Source organism: Camelina sativa, chromosome 11 (genome assembly GCF_000633955.1).
Source record: "Camelina sativa cultivar DH55 chromosome 11, Cs, whole genome shotgun sequence".
Lineage (NCBI taxonomy): Eukaryota > Viridiplantae > Streptophyta > Magnoliopsida > Brassicales > Brassicaceae > Camelina > Camelina sativa.
Genome location: NC_025695.1, coordinates 42,874,125 through 42,892,045, shown reverse-complemented (window position 1 = coordinate 42,892,045; position 17,921 = coordinate 42,874,125). Strand labels below are relative to the sequence as shown.

At 43.4% G+C, this 17,921-nt stretch overlaps 3 protein-coding genes across 3 annotated transcripts; all 3 read right to left on the bottom strand.

Moving 5' to 3' along the window:
* On the bottom strand, positions 4,790-6,077 carry LOC109127572 (putative F-box protein At4g17565). Its single transcript, XM_019232520.1, has 3 exons — positions 6,032-6,077; positions 5,230-5,937; positions 4,790-5,141 (listed from the first exon to the last, which is right to left on the bottom strand). The coding sequence occupies exons 1-3, from the start codon at positions 6,064-6,066 to the stop codon at positions 4,790-4,792; spliced, it is 1,095 nt and encodes a 364-aa protein (XP_019088065.1). The 5' UTR covers positions 6,067-6,077.
* LOC104726089 (putative lipid-transfer protein DIR1) lies at positions 14,734-15,311 on the bottom strand. The gene has a single exon (XM_010444867.1). The coding sequence runs from the start codon at positions 15,222-15,224 to the stop codon at positions 14,934-14,936; it is 291 nt and encodes a 96-aa protein (XP_010443169.1). The 5' UTR covers positions 15,225-15,311; the 3' UTR covers positions 14,734-14,933.
* Positions 16,976-17,425, bottom strand: LOC104726090 (putative lipid-transfer protein DIR1). The gene has a single exon (XM_010444869.1). The coding sequence runs from the start codon at positions 17,336-17,338 to the stop codon at positions 17,048-17,050; it is 291 nt and encodes a 96-aa protein (XP_010443171.1). The 5' UTR covers positions 17,339-17,425; the 3' UTR covers positions 16,976-17,047.

Genomic DNA, 17,921 nt, shown 5'->3' with positions numbered 1-17,921 from the left:
AATTGATCTACAGTGGCCTTCTCGGCACTCTTTCTCCGTCGGTGCAACCGCTTGTTACAACCACCAAAACTGCTGCTGAGATGTGGAGAACCGTTGCTGATATCTTTGCTAAACCGAGCAAGGGTCACATTCAGCAGTTACGTCTTCAACTGCAACAATTCTCCAAAGGTGATAAAACGATCGATGAGTATATGCAAGGATTAACTACTCGTTTTGACAAATTGGCTCTCCTCGGCAAGCCGTTTGATCTCGATGAGCAAATAGAGGCGGTTCTCCGTGGTCTCCCTGAAGACTACCGATCTGTTGTTGATCAAGTTGAAGGTCGTGAGGTCTCTCCCAAACTCACCGAAGTTCATGAAAAACTTCTCAACAAAGAAGCTCAGCTGTTGACCGCTGCTATTGTCGCACCTACACATGTTCCTCTCACTGCCAATCTCGCTACTTCTCGCTCTCGTACTCATCCACACAAGTCTGCTCAGCGTAACCATCAACAATGGAATAATAAGTCATCCAATACATATTCCTCGTCGCGTCAGGACAATCGGTCTACTGGTGGTTATCAAGGAAAGTGTCAGCTGTGTGGTATCTTCGGTCATAGTGCCAAACGCTGCCCTCAGCTTCATCAAGTCGCGTCGTCCACTGGTCTTCTTCCCACGCCCTCTCGTCCCTGGCAGCCTCGTGCTAATCTCGCTCTCACTGCTCCATCCTCGACCACTCCTTGGCTCTTGGACAGTGGTGCGTCTCATCACATTACTAGTGATCTCCATCACCTTGCGACTCACCAGCCATATCACGGTGATGACTCTGTTCTTATTGGTGATGGTTCCGGTCTCCAGATCTCTCACACTGGTTCACTATCTCTACCCTCTCTATCTCCCTCTCAAAAGCTCCTGTTAAATCGAGTTCTTTGTGTTCCTCATATCCACAAAAATTTAATCTCTGTTTATCGGCTATGCAATGATAATAAAGTGTCTGTGGCATTCTTTCCTGCTTCCTTTCAGGTGAAGGATCTGAGCTCGGGGGCCCTGTTACTCCAAGGCAAAACTAGAGACGATGTTTACGAGTGGCCGGCTTCACCAACCACTCTCTCCGCTTTCTTTGCTTCCACATCCTCAAAACCGTCCTTAGTGGACTGGCACCATCGCTTAGGCCACCCTGCTANCACCAGCCATATCACGGTGATGACTCTGTTCTTATTGGTGATGGTTCCGGTCTCCAGATCTCTCACACTGGTTCACTATCTCTACCCTCTCTATCTCCCTCTCAAAAGCTCCTGTTAAATCGAGTTCTTTGTGTTCCTCATATCCACAAAAATTTAATCTCTGTTTATCGGCTATGCAATGATAATAAAGTGTCTGTGGCATTCTTTCCTGCTTCCTTTCAGGTGAAGGATCTGAGCTCGGGGGCCCTGTTACTCCAAGGCAAAACTAGAGACGATGTTTACGAGTGGCCGGCTTCACCAACCACTCTCTCCGCTTTCTTTGCTTCAACATCCTCAAAACCGTCCTTAGTGGACTGGCACCATCGCTTAGGCCACCCTGCTACACCTATCCTTCAATCTCTAGTCTCTAAATTCTCATTACCTTACTCTGCAACTTCTTCTCAAAATTTGTTTTGTTCTGATTGCTCTATTAATAAAAGCCATAAGCTTCCTTTCTCAAACACTTCTATCACATCCACACGACCCCTTGAGTATATTTTTTCTGATGTCTGGACCTCTCCTATTGTGTCAATAGACAACTACAAATACTATCTGATTCTAATCGATCACTACACTCGTTATACCTGGTTATATCCGCTTAAAACCAAATCCCAAGTTCGTGAAACATTCATCCCCTTCAAAGCCCTCGTGGAAAACAAGTTTGGTACAAGGATTGGCACCTTATATTCAGACAATGGTGGGGAGTTTGTGGCCCTCAAACAGTTTTTGTCAAGCTCGGGTATCTCTCATTTCACCTCCCCACCGCACACACCGGAGCACAATGGACTTTCCGAAAGAAAGCACCGTCACGTGGTTGAAACTGGCCTCTCGCTTCTCACACATGGTGGTCTTCCCAACACTTATTGGCCGTATGCTTTTGCCGCTGCCGTCTATCTCATTAATCGACTTCCAACACCGGTCATCGCCATGGAGTCTCCGTTCCAGCGGTTGTTTGGTTCATCGCCGAACTATTCCAAGCTGAGAGTGTTTGGCTGCCTCTGCTTCCCCTGGTTACGACTGTACACCTCTCACAAGCTTGAGCACCGATCAACTCCGTGTGTGTTCTTGGGTTACTCTCTCACCCAGAGTGCCTACCTGTGTCTTCAGCCTAGCACTGGTCGCGTCTATGTCTCCCGTCACGTTAAATTTGAGGAAACCCGGTTCCCGTTCAAATCACCTCGTGACTCCTCTCCTGAATCACCTCTCCCCTCCTCCTGTCCAGCCACACCTTCTGTTGACGTCATTCCTTTCTACCCGCCGCCACTCATCTCGTCGCTGGAGTCTACGCCTAGACCGTCGAGCTCAGCTCCTCCCCGGAATACGTCGCCGGAAATCAATTCCACAGCCACGGTAAGTTCCTCAAACTCACCTAGTGTCATTGCAGAACCTGATAACATCCGGCCCAACCCATCACGAAATCCAAGCCCAGATCATAACCCAAATTCACCCCTTGAGCCCAATAACATCTCCCCTGCTAACTCTCTTCGTAGCCCATCTCCATCGTCCCATTCATCGCCACCTTCTTCTCCATCGACCTCTGAATCTTCGTCCCTTGACCCTAATCCCGTTATCGCCCCTCCACCACCAGTTCAAAATAGCCACCCTATGCAGACCAGACGTAAAAACAACATTGTCAAACCCAAATCCAAACTCAACCTCTCCGCCGCATTATCCTCTCCCTATCCCACCGAACCTCTAACCGTGAACCAGGCGATGAAAGACAAGATCTGGCGGGAAGCTATGTCCGGCGAGATTGACGCCTTTGCCCGCAATCAGACGATGTATCTGGTCCCACGACCACCAAATCATAACGTAGTCGGCTGTAAGTGGGTTTATAAAAACAAGTTTTTACCAAATGGGACACTTGGCAGGTGTAAAGCTCGGCTTGTTGCCAAGGGATACAACCAACAATATGGTCGTGACTACACAGAGACCTTCAGCCCCGTGATAAAAGCAACAACGCTCCGTTTGGTTCTTGATGTTGTTGTGAGCTCTTCATGGCCGATTCTTCAATTGGATGTCAATAACGCGTTTTTACAGGGGACTCTCAACGAGGAAGTCTACATGGAACAACCGCCAGGCTTCGTTGATAGTGATCATCCGTCCTATGTTTGTCGTCTCCGCAAAGCAATCTATGGACTCAAGCAAGCTCCACGTGCCTGGTACACCGAGTTACGGTCGTATCTTCTTAGTGTTGGGTTTCAAAATTCTCTTGCCGACACCTCTCTGTTCGTTCTCCGACACGGCAAAACATGTGTCTATCTCTTAGTATACGTTGACGATATTCTCATCACTGGTAATGACACTTCCTCCATTCAACAAGTTCTTCACTCCCTTGCTGATCGATTCTCCGTTAAGGATCCAGAGGAGCTTAACTACTTTCTGGGAATTGAAGCTCATCGTACTGCTAAAGGTTTGCATCTTTTTCAGCGCAAGTATATCATCGACTTACTTCATCGTTACAATATGATATATGCCAAGCCCGTTGCAACTCCAATGGCATCCTCTCCGAAGCTTACTCTCAAATCTGGCTCTCCTCTTCCCGATGGTACAGACTATCGCCGTCTTGTTGGAAGTTTACAATATCTTTCCTTTACAAGGCTCGATATTAGCTATGTTGTCAACCGCTTGTCTCAATTTATGCACTGCCCAACTCAAGAACACTGGCAAGCTGCAAAACGGGTACTTCGTTATCTAGCGGGAACAACAACTCATGGTCTTTTCTTTGCTGCCAAGAATACCCTCACTCTCCTTGCCTACTCCGATGCTGATTGGACAGGCGACATGGATGACTATGTCTCAACAAACGCCTATATTGTCTACATGGGTACTCATCCTGTCTCCTGGTCCGCAAAGAAGCAGAAAACGGTTGCTCGCTCTTCCACTGAAGCCGAATACAGGGCTATTGCCAATACCGCTGCAGAACTTCGTTGGATTTGCAATCTCTTAACCGAGCTGGGTGTACATATCCGAGTTATACCGACAGTTTACTGTGATAACTTCGGTGCCACCTTCCTCTGTGCAAACCCAGTGTTTCACTCCCGCATGAAGCATCTTGCTTTAGATTATCATTTCGTTAGAGGGCAGATTCAGCAAGGGCAGCTTCGTGTCTGTCACGTTAACACCAAAGATCAGCTAGCCGATGCCTTGACAAAGCCTCTTACACGTACACTGTTCATTCACTTACGTCACAAGATTGGAGTGTCTGTCGGCCCTCCATCTTGAGGGGGCATGTTAAGGATACACCTTGATATGCAAGGGATATGCTCTTCATTACTCAATATTCCGTATCATGCTGTATATAGAATGTTCTGTTTATACTCTCTAGTCTAGAATGTTCTCTCTGTTCAACTATATATACCTCTGTAATGATATCGTTTATATATAAGACTCATCTTCAACATGACATACTATGATGCATTAGGGATTTTATAACTCAATCCATTACAAGGAACATAAAAACAGAACACCAGAGAACGTTAATATATAAATTATAAAATCCAAATCTTCAATCACACAAACCCTAACAGGATAAAAGGATCTAGAAAGGAACAACTGAGGTCACAAAACACAAGGCAGTCCTAGATCCTAGTTAGAACTCAGAGAAGAGGTCGAAAAGATCCAGTAAGGGGCACTGACCCGCGAGGGTTTGCCAAATTGATCAAAAGGGAAGGGACGGTTCGTACCAGAAGCTAGATCGTAACAACCATGTCTAGGGCCAATGTAATAGATGGAGTTAGGTTTGAGCCCCGGGTACAAGCTTGCTGAGAGACAGAAGGGTTCACTGTTACTAAGGAAGATGCAGAGATCTCCAATATCTTCAGTGTAACAAAAGTCTTTGCTCATCCCATCTTGCCTAAAGACCATGAACCGCTTAGTACTGCTGTGGACAAATTCCAAATCACCATCTTCGTCCTCTTGGTGAATACACTGTGTGTACCTAGACAGAGGAAAACAAGTAGCTCAATATCTTTACTCTGCCTTGATTGATTCAAAAGTAGCTAAACTACTAATGAAAGAATACATACCACTTGATGAAGAAAAGTTCACCAGAGGGAGATTCCACTAAGTGGTTGGTTATGGAACAATTATCCAACATCTCCCAACCTGCCTGTGGAATCTTAGGCATATTTCTTAGGCGTATTTCTTTATGTTTGATCTCTTTGTAGTTGTTGAGATACAGCGAACCCATGTAGAGACCCTTAAAACTAGTAAAGTGGAAGGCTTGGTCTCTCTTGGAGAACATGAGCTTAGAGGCTGGTAAAAGAGAGTAAGCGGTCCCGATGTGAGTCCACTCAGATTCCCAACGAGGCCTGTAGACACTTACGTGATACTCATTGAACTTTGCAGCCACAAAAAAGTCGTCTTGGACAGGATCAGAAGAAGAGAGAGACAGTTTCGTGGCATGGGTTGTGGGTTTATACTCGAGCCTAAGTGGAGGTAGTGATATGACTTTTGAAGATAAAACACACGGCTTGTACAGATCCGTGAGATGCAAGGTAAGGCCCTCCCAAGAAATGCCCCAACCTTGCGATGCTCCCAGAGGAGTTTTACCAACGAGCTCTTTTGGATACTTCTTCTCCTTGCTGTACACTGTCTTTTCTGTAGCCGGGTCGAATAATTTTTGATGCATGATCATCCCCTCCTCTGGAGACTCTCGCAACTTCTTAGTGCCCAGCACCAGACATGGTGACTGAGGCAATGATGAGAAAAAACGAGAATTGTACCTGCGTACTTGTCAATTTCCATGAACCAAAACCGGACTGAGTAACCCAAGAATCAAAGAAAGTATAACACAGGAAGAAGGTTCGAGAGAGTATCTATCTTACAGAGAGCTTCGAGATTCGGCTGAAGAACAGAGCCATTTTTGTCTTTCTCCTCGTTCCTTTGTCCAAAAGAACCCTAATAATTGCTCTTCTCTCTTATAATAAGAAAATTTTCCAAAATTTGTTTTTTTTTTCTTTTCCATTTCCCTCGATGAACTCGAGATGCAAAATCCCAGAAATGGAAATCTTCATATCGATTTTCTTCAGGCCTATTTAAAAAGTCTTATGTTTAAGTTGATTTTTCTGTTGTTGGGATATACTACATTGTAACAATTCAACCCCAAGTAATGTTAGTTTAGGCGGAAGTAGAAATGTGAGGGTAACGAGTGTGAATGGAATGAAGAACAAAGTAAAGAACAAAGAGAACAAGTATAGAATGATATTCCATAAGTGTGTAATACAATGTCGGTGTAAGACCTTTTTAAATATCAAGAGAAACTAGGGCTACTCCCTTTACACTCGACAACTTGGTGATAGTGACACAAAGAGAGAGAACAAGCTAATCCTAATGGTGAAAGCGACCCGACTTGGTCTCCCAAGTAGAAACCAACCCGTGACCTTATCCTCTAACGGTTACTAGCCGACTTCTAGATCTTTCTTTTGGGCTTCTTGATGGACTGGCCTCGTCTCTTCTCCCTATATCACTTGAACTCGGCCTTATTGATCACTTGTACGGATGGTCGTACGGACATGGCCTATACCGGATAGAACATGGTCAATACTCCTCCTCAAGCTTAGCCGAATGCAATGGCTAAGTTTGGAACCCATGAAGCATCACCTCATTAAAAAAACCTTAACATAGAAAACCTCTTGGGACAAAACTATGTTGAGGGAAAAAGAGTGTGATGTCCATGTGTTAGGGAAGTTGATCATGGGCGAGTGAGATCTACAAGTCCAAGTTTGCTATGGATGTGTTGGCAAACCTTTGGACATGCAGCTTTGGTGAAGATATCCGCCAATTGGTCTTCACTTCGGGTGTGACACGGAAGAGTAACACCTTCCTCAATCTTTTCTCTAACTTTATGGCAGTCTACTTCGATATGCTTCGTTCTCTCGTGAAATACCGAGTTTGTGGCTATATGAATGGCAGCTTCATTGTCACAATGCATGATGATTGGTTTCTTTGACTCGATGTCGAGATCTTTGAGAAGACCTTTAAGCCATGTTAGCTCATTAGTTAGCTTCCTCATGGCTCTATACTCGGCTTCGGCACTAGAACATGAGACCACCTTTTGTTTCTTGGATTTCCATGTGACATGATTGCCTCCAATGAACGTACAGTAGCCAGTAGTAGACCTTCTATCCAACGTATCTCCAGCATAGTCAGCATCACAATAGCCAACAATCTTCGTGTTGGAGTTCTTCCCCATCCAAATGCCTTGGCCCGGGCTCCCCTTGAGATAGCTTAAGATCCGTTCCACCAAACTCCAATGATATTTTGTTGGTGCTTTCATGAATTGGCTCACCTGATTCACAGCATAACACAAGTCAGGTCGTGTAATGGTGACATAAATTAACTTACCTACAAGACGCCGATAGCGAGTCACATCTTCATATGGTGCGTCTAGTGGATCAAGCGGAGCACCCTCGGCTTCATTTTTCTGCCGCCGTTTATGCTCCCCCTTTCGCTGGGCCTGATAATCCTCCGGAAGAGGAGTGGAAACCGGTTTGACACCCAGTTTGCCAGTTTCACTCAAGAGATCAAGAGCATACTTGCGTTGAGACAGAAATAAGCCCTCCGGAGAGCGGTATAGTTCAATACCAAGAAAGTATTTGAGTTCACCCAGATCCTTGATGTCAAAAGCAGAGTGAAGGAAGGCTTTAGTAGTTTGAATACCATCTTTGTCATCGCCGGTAAGAATAATATCATCAACGTAAATGAGGACAACCACAAGACCACCAGCGGTACGATGGGTGAATAACGTGTGATCAGCTTCGGAGCGTTTGAAACCATGGGCTTTAAGCGTCGAACTCAGCTTGTGATACCAGGCCCGAGGAGATTGCTTTAAGCCATAGATGGCCTTACGGAGCCGGAGGACCTTGCCCGGGGCGACAATATCTTCTAAGCCCGATGGTGGATACATATAGACCTCCTCTTCCAGCTCCCCCTGAAGAAATGCGTTTTTAACATCCATTTGCCAAAGATCCCATGACAAGTTGGTGGCCAGGGAGAGAACCACTCGAATAGTGTGATGGTGAAGATCCACCGAGAGCTGAGAGCGCGTTTTCCTTGAGGTAAGTCAGCTTCGTCCCATGTATGGTTACGTATCATAGAACCGGTCTCATCTGCCACAACATCGACCCAAACTTGATGATCTTTGGCCTCATCATAGGTCTGGGGAATAAACTGACTGTCGATCTTGCCCAAAAAGGCCACATGATCCGGTGGGAACAGGGCAAGCGAACATACGACTTGAATAGGATGTGTGACCGCTTGATTATTGTAGTACACCCGTTTATCTTTCCAAGTGGACGGATGAGACTTGATATGTTCACTTTGCATGGGTTGTGAAGGCTGAACAACAATTGTGGTATCATGTTGATGATCGACCGCACCAGCATCATTGGTGACTGGGGATACCGAGTGACTATCGTTGGGCTGTGCGGATGGTGTAGTGTTAGGAACTGGCTCAGATGGTGTTGTAGCTCCATCACTTCTCTCTGGCGGCGGTTGGACGTCCGGAGCATGGTCTATGGCTACCTCGGGATGTGTTGGTGTAGTAATCCCGAGGTGATCAAGAAGAAATTGCAAGTTAGCGGCTCTGTCTGAGGTAGAGTGAGATAGGTCTTTCAAGCTCTCCCAGTCCTTTTTGTCACACCATCCTTGGCCTTCCATGAACTTCACATCACGAGAGACATACATACGGCCATGAACCGGATCAAAACATTTGTAACCCTTCTGTGTCGTAGAATAGCCAATGAACATGCACTTGGTGCTCTTTACATCGAGTTTACTTCTTTGTTCTCCTGGAATCAAGAGAAAACACACACATCCAAAAACTCGTAAGTGATCGAGAGAGGGTTTAGTCTTATTAAGTATTTCAAATGGAGATGAGTCATGAAGGATCTTAGTTGGTGTTCGGTTGATTAAGTAGTAGGCAGTCATCACCGCATCTCCCCAAAACCTCTTTGATACATTCAAGTGAAACATCGTTGATCGCGCAAACTCCATGAGATGGCGATTCTTCCTCTCAGCAACCCCATTTTGTTGAGGAGTATAGGGACAACTAGTTTGTTGAAGAATGCCATGCTTCTCTAAGTGCTCTTTAAGTTTGTGACTTGTATATTCTCCCCCATTGTCTGATCTAAGTACCTTAATTTTAGCATTGAAGTGATTAGTGACATAATTATGAAATTTAACAAATGCATCATAAACTCTATCTTTAGAGGGTAGCAAAGTAAGCCATGTGTACTTAGATTTTTCATCAATAAAAGTCACAAAATACTTGTTATTGTCTCTAGATAAACATGGAGATGTCCACACATCAGAATGCACTAAGTCAAAACAATGCTCATAAATGGTATTAGATTTAGGGAAGATAGACTTGCAATGTTTCCCAAGAATACAAGACTCACAACTAGAGTTATCAAAAGAAACATTAGGCAACATTAATTCAAAGGCACGAGAGTGTGGGTGGCCTAGCCTAGCATGCCACACATCACTCGAAATACTACTAAGACTTGACATAAGGGAAAACGAATAAGAAGAACTTGGTGAAATTTTCTCTAAGACATAGAGGTCTCCTCTAGCATCTCCTTCTCCAAGGACCTTTCCAGTCTCAATATCCTGAAAATGTACACTATTAGGTCCAAAAATAGTATAACAATTTAAATCAGTTGTTGCTCTCTTAACTGATAAGAGATTAGATGTAAAAGTAGGCATAAAGAAGGCTTTTGAGTTCTTATCAAAAAGTTTTAACTCTCCTACTCCTTTAACAGGTATACGGTCACCATTAGCAATAATAACACTACCAGCAGCCGGTTTTATGTTGCTTATAAGACTCGGATTACTTATCATGTGATGAGAAGCCCCCGAGTCTACAACAAGTGATTTACTAGGTTTTGAAGCAAAGAAGGTGGTACCAGAGTCCTTTAATGCGGTAATGGACTTGATGAGAGCCTCCAAGTCAGATTTCCGCACAAGGTCTCCATACGGTGCAGCCATGGCTGTGGTCATTGCATTTCCTTGGTTCGCTGCACTCGCACCTTGCCCGCTTGAGCCTTCTTGAGAGATATTTGCCTTGAACTTCGCTGGCTTGAGGTGGGGGTGAAGAATCCAACATTTGTCCTTCACATGTCCCCTCTTCTTGCAATGGTCACAAACCACCACTTTTCTCTCCTCATGCTTGTAGACGCCTTTGTTAGCGGTGACCAAGTCTTCTTTGCCGCTAAAGAGACCTAACGACCCTTGTTCTTTTTGAACTTGAGAACACACATCTTCCAGGGTCAGTAACTTGTCGCCACGAAGAATGTGCTTAATGAGGTCGTTAAACGCCGGATTGAGAGTGAGAAGGAGGCCAAAGACCTTATCCTGCTCTTTTCTCTCATTGAGGATGGCTGGATCGATTGTGCTTGGTCGAAGCATCTCAAGCTCGGCCCATAGAGACCTAAACTTCTCAAAATGCTTCGTGAACTCTAAGTCTTCTTGATGGAGACCGTTAATCGCCTTCTTGACTTCAAACACTCGAGTCAAGTTGGTCACGTTCCCATAAACATTCGCTAGCGTCTCCCATAACTCCTTGGCCGTCTCGCAATATGAATAGGCTTCAAGGATTGGTGCGTCTAACGAGTTTTGAAGAATGGCAAGCACGGTCTGATCTTCTTGGAACCACTTGACTTCCTTCTCTAGATCAGCCTCCTTGTCTTCATCCTTTTCTTCTTTACCGTCTTCCTTAGTAGCTTTCTTGGGAAGTTGGTCCGTTTCAACATGGATCCATAGCCCCCGGCCACTAAGTGCAGTCTTGGTGGTTCTCTTCCACAACAAGTAATTTGCTCCTTTGAGCAATACTGGAGTAACAATTGGTTTGTTGCTATCCATGGTTACAGATTTGAGAATAAAAGAGTAGAATAAGTAGAATAGCGAGTATAGAAAGAGAGTGTAGCGAGAATAGAGAGTAAGTTTGGAGAATAGAGAGTATAAAGAGAAACAAGAGTAGGTTTAGAGAGTCAAAGATCGAAAAACATGCTCTGATACCATGTTAGTTTAGGCGGAAGTAGAAATGTGAGGGTAACGAGTGTGAATGGAGTGAGGAACAAAGTAAAGAACAAAGAGAACAAGTATAGAATGATATTCCATAAGTGTGTGTAATACAATGTCGGCCTAAGACCTTTTTAAATATCAAGAGAAACTAGGGCTACTGCCTTTACACTCGACAACTTGGTGATAGTGACACAAAGAGAGAGAACAAGCTAATTCCAATGGTGAAAGCGATCCGACTTGGTCTCCCAAGTAGAAACCAACCTGTGACCTTATCCTCTAACGGCTACTAGCCGACTTCTAGATCTTTCTCTTGGGCTTCTTGATGGACTGACCTCGTCTCTTCTCCCTATATCACTTGAACTCGGCCTTATTGATCACTTGTACGGACGGCCGTACGGACATGGCCTATACCGGATAGAACATGGTCAATAAGTAATGACTCTGTACGAGTACAAAATTTGAAATATATTGCTTTGACTTTGTTATAGATAACTAGACGGATCAGAATATTGTTTCTAGGAGTCATATAATGCGAATTATCTTTAGTTAAATAATATTACTAGACGGATCAGTGATCCGGGATCACACATAATGATAACGTTCAGAACAATACATTTAACAACTAGCCAACTAGGCCAACAACAACAAGAAGCTAGGAAACACAAGCAATATCCATTAAAACTTGTACTGGCAGCCATCGCAACCAAAGCAATAATGGCAGCCACCGCTACATCCTGGGCAACCGCAACGAACGCACCCAGGGCAACCACTGCAGCCACCGTATTCTGGTAGCTCGGTCCCCTGTCCGTCATCACTGTTGGACGTGGTTCTTTTGTCGTAGCTTTTCCCACCGTTTGTTCCGTAGTTGCAGTTCATGTCGGTCCCTTTAGCAGAGGAAGAGGACGGCTTGGTGCCAGTGGATTTGTCAGTCTCCTCCTTCTTCTTGACCAAAAAGCCGCCGCCGCCGATGTAGTCCTCGGGGAAAGGAATCAAATGCATATTCTTGAGCGAGCCTTCATCTTCATCTTCTTCTTTTTTGAGCGAGCCTTCATCTTCAACATCTTCTTCTTCTTCAAGATCCTGGTCCTTTGAAGGAGGAATGGTAGAATACCATTGGCTTGATGCCACGACACGACCGTTGGACCTTGAAACCTTGGGTCTTAGTAATGCCACTCAGAGTCTTTGAAATTCTTTTCATGTTTCTCTATGATTTTTTTGTTTCTTCTGATTTCTCTCTCTCCGTTAAGAGGAAGATACAACCCACTATTGCCTTGTTTATATTCATCTCTGATTTCTGGGTCAGCATCCATTGCCATTGTAGGAAACCTTTAGCTAGCTTTTACTAGACATAAACCAAAACTGGTAATCGATTTATTTATCAGGTGTTCTATAAAGTCTAAAGACCGCGCATTGTATATTAATATTAATATATGTATTCTATTCTCCCGTCTCCCTCTAATATTGTAACAACAATTTTACTCGAATATAGAAATAAGTGAATATATCATACTAATAAGAGTTGTATAGGCAATGATGGTCATTCCCTAAACCAAATCGTATAATACTACTATACATACAGTATGTACCTAGTACCTACATTTGAACAACAGGAATAGTACTCTATGTACATATACACATTACAAACTATCAAGAAAACTTTGAAATTCTACAAATATAATATCTATAATTTATGATCCTATTTTTTTTTATAAATTGATCACGTTCAGTTTAATATCTTATCAGGTTTTGACTGAAATGACGTTCAAAAACTTGAATACACATTTTAAGTATTTATCGCTTTATTTATCAAAAATCAATTAAATAAAATAAACATTTTGGTTTGTAAAGTATGGGCCGAACCGTTCTTAAATTTATTTGTAAGCTAATCATTAAAAGTTGTTGACAAAAAAAAACATTTTGATCGGGTTTTACTAGTATTTGTATTTCGGGGAAAAAAAATTCTGCTTTAACAGCTGGAAAAAGTAGAAGTAGAAGACTATTACTAACCACTATTGTTCTAGCATCAATGCATCATAATGATCTCAGTAAAAACAGAGTTATGATGTGAGGAAAAAAAAGGGAATGCCCTTACTTATAAATGTAGCGACTGACACTTGTATAGTTGTATCGCAAACACGAGTCAAAGAGGATCACATCGAAATCTTTGTTGTACAATAATATTAAGTATACGAATATGAAATATGTGGAATCGGTTTTTTCTTTAAGGATATTAAAAGTGTTTTGCTCACACAATATACATTTTCCAAAGACGCTTGTGTTTTTGAATTTTGAGAAGGGCGTGCTCTGTACACTTCACATCGCAATAAAAAACTTTTTACTACTGTGTTTATTTGTTACCAACTCTTTTGTCATTGAAAATATTATATTTTCAAACAAATATTACCCTTTAGCATTCATATCACTTTCTTTTTCTCTATTTTTGTTTTTGTTTAATCTTTCGTTTTCTTTACTTTGTGGAGTTAATACGGAACTGAGTTTCATGAAGTACTGATTCTTTAATTATTTTAACAGATTTCTTAATTTAGCTAATTATATAGTTATATATTCATGTTACTTTTTTTTAGAGGGTTGGTTATCTTCTTTATGTTTTCTTAGTTATGTATATATAGTTATCCACGTTATATTCTACATTTTGTTCAAAGAGATGGTTGAATTTGAATATCATCGATAATTTGATACTAGTAATTTAAATGGTGTTGTGAGTTGTTTACCAAGCGATCACAATATCAGGGCCGGCGATTGAGGAGTGCAAGGTGTGCATTTGCACTGGGACCACTTTATTGTAGTAAACTGTAGCAAATATTACCCTTTAGCATTCAATATCAATGTCTTTTCTCTTTACTTTATGGAGTTACATAATACAAAGGAAACTGAGGTTAATTCATGAAGTATCTTCTTTAATTGTTTAACAGATTTCTTAATTATATAGTTACTTTTTTTTTCTTAAAGGGTTGATTATATAGCTTATCCCACGTTATATTCTATTTTGTTTTTTTTGACCGTCATATTCTGTTTTGGTCAAAGAGATGATTGGTTGAATATCATCAAAACTAGTAATTTTAAATGGTGTCGTGAGTTGTTCACTAGGATTTGAACTGAATATATCATGCCACTTTGTTAGGGTTTATGAGAACGAAGATTTGAACTTTTAAATTAATATAACTACATGCATATGATCGTGGATGTTCTGTGGTTTTTTATATTCCTTGGAAATTAAGGAGTTTGTTGTTTTACTACTAGTTACTTCAAGGACGTTGCGGTACATCAACAAATTAATTAAACAATTTTTAGTAAAGTCAGAAAAAGGAGACAAAATAAATCTTTCTCACAGAGTCTTGCAGTTTTTTATGATTTGATTTCTTGACGAGTTTCTTGGTAAACAAGAAATTAAGTTGTACACAATTGACTTAGCGAAAAGCCAGTACTTTTTTCGTTAATATATAGAAAATGGTTCTTCTTTATAGATATATAAGGTGACTGAAAAATCATTGCAAAGTGGTGATTTATTCGAATAACAACACTAAAAGACATGACTTCAGGTCGAGTCAACGTATGCGCCATACCGGCCTGTCTTCAACTCAGTTCTTCAAGCTGCGTGTTACACAAGGTACAACAAAACAAACGAAGACATCTCTGTCTTTACCGAAAGAACAGCAAAATCTTACGGTTACTTTGATTTCTCACCTTAGAAACAGGAGGGAGGAGTGTTTATACCACACTTGTCTAGAAGAGGCCTGGCCTTAGATGGATCAAACCCGTATCTAGAGACAAAAGGCTTGGACGGGCAGAGGCATTGTAGATTAGCGGCTTTGATCACCGCGCAGCAGTTCCGTCCCGGAGGTGGAGGGTTGTTTCCAGTGGCGGCTGGACGGCATTTCGCCAAATTGTTTGTGTGAAGGTTGCAAATAAAAAGGCTTGTAGCTTCTTCCACCATTATTGCAGCGGCTAAAACTATCGCGAGAACTGCAAATTGCATGTGGATTCCTGATATGTCTATATTTTGTCTCTCCTTAACATATATTTATCATTCATTTAGTTAGGATAACTCATTAGTTTGCATCATTTTCTACTCTTTTCTTTACACTTTGCATGTCTAGGTAGTTCTTGCATCATCCTTGCATACATTGTGCATTTTAGAGTATTTCAGGTATTGAGGAGACGTTGGAAGCGCATCCGTCCGAGCCATGCTCCCCAGCATTCGTCCGAGCCATGCTCCCTAGCGCGTCCGTCCGATCCATGCTCCCCAGCGCTTCCGTTCGAGCCATGCTCCCCAGCGCATCCGTCCGAGCCATGCTCCCCAGCGTCTGTCCGAGTCATGCTCCCCAGTGTTTGTCAGAGCCATGCTCCCTAGCGCGTCCGTCCGATCCATGCTCCCCAGCGCTTCCGTTCGAGCCATGCTCCCCAGCGCATCCGTCTGAGCCATGCTCCCCAGCGTCTGTCCGAGTCATGCTCCCCAGTGTTTGTCAGAGCCATGCTCCCTAGCGCGTCCGTCCGATCCATGCTCCCCAGCGCTTCCGTTCGAGCCATGCTCCCCAGCGCATCCGTCTGAGCCATGCTCCCCAGCGTCTGTCCGAGTCATGCTCCCTAGCGCGTCCATCCGAGCCATGCTCCCCAGCGCATCTGTCCGAGTCATGTTCCCCAGCGCGTCCGTCCGAGCCATGCTCACAACACTCCTGGAACCCTCTCTCGAGCCAATCTCACAACACTCCCGAAACCGTCTCTCGAGCCACCCCCTTCGAGCCGTTCCACTCGAGTGGGATTTAGCTTTCGACGCTTCATCAAAATTGTAGGGAATTGAGTCATCTTTCCAACGCCGTTTATTTCAAGCCAATCGGAGGTGTGGGTCAAGATTTATCATCGTTTTAGTGGATGTGTATACACCCAGCTCGAGCCACTTTCACCAACCACGCTCGAGCCACTTTCACCGACCACGCTCGAGCCATTTTCACTCGAGCCACTTTCATATACCAATCGAGCCACTGGATGCACACGGACTCGATCGCACATGTCAGGAAGAAAGACGTTTGGTTTCACACGCTTCAGGAGTTTACCGAACCGACGCTTTACCTTGTCATTTTAAGTTTTAGGGCTTTCCATGTTGGACTACTATATATACATTTTGTTAAGTCTTTGCTGGGACATTTTATCTTTTATCTTGTTTTTGTTTTGTTCTTTTCCTAAAGGTTTTACCTAGCCACCATATACGTTCGGAGACTTTGTAATCCGACATCTTGGAGTTTATTGAGTATTTGCATTTGATTTCTTTTACAAGTTGTTCATCTCATTTTTACCTATCTAAGAATGTTTGTTTCAATGTTTTCTGGGTTTGCATCCTTGATGATGATTTTCGGATCTGAGCAGTGTGGTAGTTCTTGAGGATGGGATAGATTAGGTGGAGGATCTTAGGATGTAGGGTGTTTAAGCTTTGATTTGTATGATCCCTTCTGGACTAGAGTTAGAAATACTAGTTTCTCTCTGATTAATTGGAACTAGGTCTTAGACATTTTCACACCCAAAATGTGTTTGATGAAATGTCTGACCAACTAGTGCCGGAGACTTANTTTACCTTGTCATTTTAAGTTTTAGGGCTTTCCATGTTGGACTACTATATATACATTTTGTTAAGTCTTTGCTGGGACATTTTATCTTTTATCTTGTTTTTGTTTTGTTCTTTTCCTAAAGGTTTTACCTAGCCACCATATACGTTCGNTGTTACACAAGGTACAACAAAACAAACGAAGACATCTCTGTCTTTACCGAAAGAACAGCAAAATCTTACGGTTACTTTGATTTCTCACCTTAGAAACAGGAGGGAGGAGTGTTTATACCACACTTGTCTAGAAGAGGCCTGGCCTTAGATGGATCAAACCCGTATCTAGAGACAAAAGGCTTGGACGGGCAGAGGCATTGTAGATTAGCGGCTTTGATCACCGCGCAGCAGTTCCGTCCCGGAGGTGGAGGGTTGTTTCCAGTGGCGGCTGGACGGCATTTCGCCAAATTGTTTGTGTGAAGGTTGCAAATAAAAAGGCTTGTAGCTTCTTCCACCATTATTGCAGCGGCTAAAACTATCGCGAGAACTGCAAATTGCATGTGGATTCCTGATATGTCTATATTTTGTCTCTCCTTAACATATATTTATCATTCATTTAGTTAGGATAACTCATTAGTTTGCATCATTTTCTACTCTTTTCTTTACACTTTGCATGTCTAGGTAGTTCTTGCATCATCCTTGCATACATTGTGCATTTTAGAGTATTTCAGGTATTGAGGAGACGTTGGAAGCGCATCCGTCCGAGCCATGCTCCCCAGCATTCGTCCGAGCCATGCTCCCTAGCGCGTCCGTCCGATCCATGCTCCCCAGCGCTTCCGTTCGAGCCATGCTCCCCAGCGCATCCGTCCGAGCCATGCTCCCCAGCATTCGTCCGAGCCATGCTCCCTAGCGCGTCCGTCCGATCCATGCTCCCCAGCGCTTCCGTTCGAGCCATGCTCCCCAGCGCATCCGTCTGAGCCATGCTCCCCAGCGTCTGTCCGAGTCATGCTCCCTAGCGCGTCCATCCGAGCCATGCTCCCCAGCGCATCTGTCCGAGTCATGTTCCCCAGCGCGTCCGTCCGAGCCATGCTCACAACACTCCTGGAACCCTCTCTCGAGCCAATCTCACAACACTCCCGAAAC